Source organism: Crocuta crocuta, unplaced genomic scaffold (assembly GCF_008692635.1).
Source record: "Crocuta crocuta isolate KB4526 unplaced genomic scaffold, BGI_CrCroc_1.0 scaffold541, whole genome shotgun sequence".
In the NCBI taxonomy this organism is placed as follows: domain Eukaryota; kingdom Metazoa; phylum Chordata; class Mammalia; order Carnivora; family Hyaenidae; genus Crocuta; species Crocuta crocuta.
Window position 1 is genome coordinate 1038159 of NW_027531901.1, and position 3569 is coordinate 1041727.

The window sequence follows — 3569 nt, forward strand, 5'->3', positions numbered from 1 at the left end:
GAATGCTGCGTGAATGTCAGATAATATTACAGGCAGTCTGTTTAAATGCAACTTCACAAAGGTACCAAAATCCAGACCAGTAGTTCTTTCTTGGATCCTTCCTGTACATTTTGAGGTGAACAGGGCAGAGTTCTCGTTTTCTAGAAATGAAAACCAAGTCTCACAGAGGTGATGACTCCTGTGACTCAGGCTGCAGGGGCAGGCTTGGAGCCCGGTTCTTTCGGTGTGTGTGCTCGGGAGCCGTTCTGTGTTTCCAGGAGGTGAGGGCGTGTAGCCCGCGAACACGTGCTTGGCTTCTCTCTCACCAGCAACACGGAAGCGTGTACTGGAAGGCAGGGGCCAGCCAGGTGCTGACAAGCCTGTCGCCAGACCTCCCGCTGCATAAGCAGCTGCAGGTATGGTGGCCGCGTTGCGGAGTCTGAGAACATTCCGTAGGGTGGGAGGAGGACGCAGGCCCCTGCCGGCCCTGAAGTCTGAGGCTGTTGTGCTGGTCAAGGGTGTCGAGCTTGGCTGGGGCCGTGGGGGTGTGAACACGGACTGCCCTGCCCCACCGCGGGTATCCCTGGTGTCTGAACAGAGGATGGGGTCCCAGCATCGAGGGTCCCTTCCGGTCCTGACCTTCCTGGGGGGGAGTCTCCCGGAGGGGGGCAGGCAGCCTCCCGGTGCTGGGAAGGCGGGCTCGGCCTGCTCCACTGTCCGGGCTTCAGATCCCCCGTGACACTGCCCTTTCACGTTCCTGCCCCCGCCTCCCCTGGGTGTTGCCTGCGGTGCTCAGATTTCCTTCTTAGAACCTTCTTAGAACCTTNGCCAGGCCTGCTTCTCTGTCCGCGACAGCCCAGTGTGGATGGACGCCAGCACTGCAGCCCAGTGCTGCCGGCTGGAGGCCGCCGTGGGCGGCGCGCGNGCCCCAGGAGGAACGGGGTGGGGAAATGCCCGGGGAAGGTGCCCCTGGGGGTGGGGGCCCGGGCTGATCCCTGAAGGGTGCCCGGCGGACATTTCTGGGCCTGAGGCCGCCCAAGAACTTGCGTCTCCGAAGGCCCAGCACATGCCGCGCCCACGAGGCCATCAGGCCACACAGGACACGGAGTTTTAAGAATTTGAGCTCTTTCCACAGCGATTCACGGGAAACCAAATCGCGAAGATTTACCAGCAGCACCCCGAGGCCTACTCACGCTCGGAGGTTGGTTCCACGCCCCTGTTTGATTTCACTCACACTTGAATTCCCTTTACCTTTAGTGTAAGTACATCTCGTGTGCAATGGCCCAAAGCGTCGATTCGCAGACACTGAAAATGATGTGTTCAGTTTTGCTTATTTCTCACTGTCCAGCTGTGTCCAGAGAGGAGGACAGAACAGAGTCTTGGGAAAGAGAAGTCAGGGCCTCTCCTGACCCCAGGGTCAGAGGGCAGGGCAGGGTGGGAGCCGTGGGGACTGGTGTCTTCCTCGGGCCCCGAGTAGCAGAGCGAGGTGCCCTTCAGGCTCTGTCTTCTCCGCTCCCTGCATGTCGGTGGCTGCCGGCCCTTGACTGCTGTGGACTCAGTGTTGTCTCTGGAAATGCGGAAACCAGGGCCTGTGTCCCGGGGACCCCGAGCCACTCCTTGACGCACACTTGCTGAGAGCCGGCACTTAGTGCCGCCTGAGCAGCAGCATGACGCCTTGGCTAGTGATTTTCGTCTCTGAATAGTTAGAAAACGATCAGCCTGTGTTTGACCTAAGTGCCTTTTTCATCTTGGAAGCTAACAGCCTCGGTTTATCATTTAAGGACTCAAGGTTCCAGATTAGTCTGCAGCACCTGCCGTGTAGATTTTGGGGAGGGGGCAGAAGGGCTGAGATGTAAAACCCTCTCCAAATTCTGTGTGTGGAACAGAGGTGGCCTGAGGGGGGACAGGCGGTGCTGGCATTCTCTGCACGCGCCAAGACCCATGATTCCGCTGTGGAAGCATGAAATCCAGTCGCAGCCCCCCAGCTGCTGCAGGCCTGTCTCACTTATGCTGCTCTGAACCCCGAGAGTGTCTTCGTTGGATCTGAGTCCTGTGGCCGTAGATAGAAAGGCCCTGTGACTTGCGCGTAAGGACCACAGGCACGGACGACGGCGGTCGGGCCCCGTCCTTCCTGGATGGCGGGTGGAAGAGCCACTTCCCGTGGCTTTTCTGCTTTGTCGGACTTGACAGTTTTCTGGCCGGACAGAAACTGCAGAGCCAGGTGCTGCCCCAGGGCCTTGGTGTTCCGGATGCTCACGCTCCAGGGTCCTGGAAAGTCAGTCACTACCATTACCGGGCACCTTGCCCAAAGGTGCCACTTCCCTCCTCAGTTGAAAACTCTCGTGTTGTGTGCACCAGAAGGTTCGGTGGCTTATGGAAATGAGTCCTAGCTCGCTGTTTCTTCCTTTTGCAGAGAATTTCTTTGGTCAGTAGCTTTGCGGCCTCCCTATTCCTTGGGTCGTACTCCCCTATCGACTGCAGTGACGGTAAGCCTTCAGGGCGCTGGGGCCTCTGCTGGGTGTGGGCGTGTGGGGCTGTGGGCAGCACGAGCCCCGCCCGCCCGGCTGGGTGCCAGTCCGTTAGCCCTGTCACCTGTTGCCAAGAAGGGAGCACATTAGTTACCTTTTGCTGTGGAACGGACGCCCCGGTGCGTAGCAGCTGAGGCCACGGGTGTTGATGTCGCACAGAATTTCCGCAGGTCCCTCATCGGGCAGCCGCTCAGCTGGCTCCCATGGCCCACGAGCTCTGATGGATGGGGGCGTTCCGGCTGGCCACCGCAGCCAGTCCTGTAAAGGCTTGACTGGGGCCGGGGGACCCACTTCCAGGGCTCCAGACATCACCGGTTTGAGGCCTCCGTTCCTCTCCCCGGGCGCCTCCCGTAGGACCACTCACGAGGCTGTGGCTGGGTCCCCGCCCCAGCGAGGAGGGAGGGGAGTGCGGCCAAGCAGAGGCTGCAGAATCTCTTACGCCTCCGTCTTGGGGGTGACATACCGCCACTTCTGCCGCACGCTCCGGGTCGCACAGACCTACCCAGGTGCAGGAAGACGGGGACCCCGCAAGGCGTGAACAGCCGGGCTCAGGGAGGGGCGGTGGCCATCGCAGAGCCTGGCTCCCACCAGGAGTTGTTTCTTGGGGAACTCGAGCGCTTCTGGAGTTCAGAACCTTGGCAGAAATAACTGCCGGTGATGCCAGCGAGGCAGGGAGGCCGGGGCACAGGCTGCCACGTGAGGCCCGGCCGCCCGGAGAAGAGGGGCCGGGCTGCAGAGCAGGCGCCCGGCCCTGTGAACGCGGCTTTGGTGGAGTCGTGGGGCGCCCACAGCCTCCTAGGGCTCTGTGTGGAGCGTGCGAGTGCTGTCGTGGGCCGGCCGTTACCCCATGTTCGGGGAGACAGAGCTGGTCCCCCAGCCTCGCTCACCATCTGGAGAGGAGAAGGCAGCACGGAGCAGTGAGACCAGCGGAATGTAAACCTGGAATGGCCTGTGTGCGCTCGAGGGGGCCGCACGTCCCCGTTCCCACGTCACCCCTCCCGGGGCCGTCCGGAGGCTCGCGCCCTTCAGCCTCGGCCGCCTGCGAGGTCACCCCTAACTACC

The 3569-nt window shown here is 61.3% G+C and overlaps 1 protein-coding gene across 1 annotated transcript in view; it reads left to right on the forward strand.

The window, feature by feature from the left end:
* Nucleotides 1-305: 305 nt before the first annotated feature.
* XYLB (xylulokinase) overlaps nt 306-3569 on the forward strand; it is a 39550-nt gene continuing 36286 nt past the window's right edge. The window contains exons 1-5 of the mRNA XM_077773985.1: nt 306-395; nt 812-921; nt 1043-1061; nt 1115-1180; nt 2393-2465. Of these exons, the coding sequence (XP_077630111.1) occupies nt 845-921; nt 1043-1061; nt 1115-1180; nt 2393-2465 (235 nt within the window). The 5' untranslated portion in view covers nt 306-395; nt 812-844. The remainder of the gene's footprint in view (nt 396-811; nt 922-1042; nt 1062-1114; nt 1181-2392; nt 2466-3569) is intronic.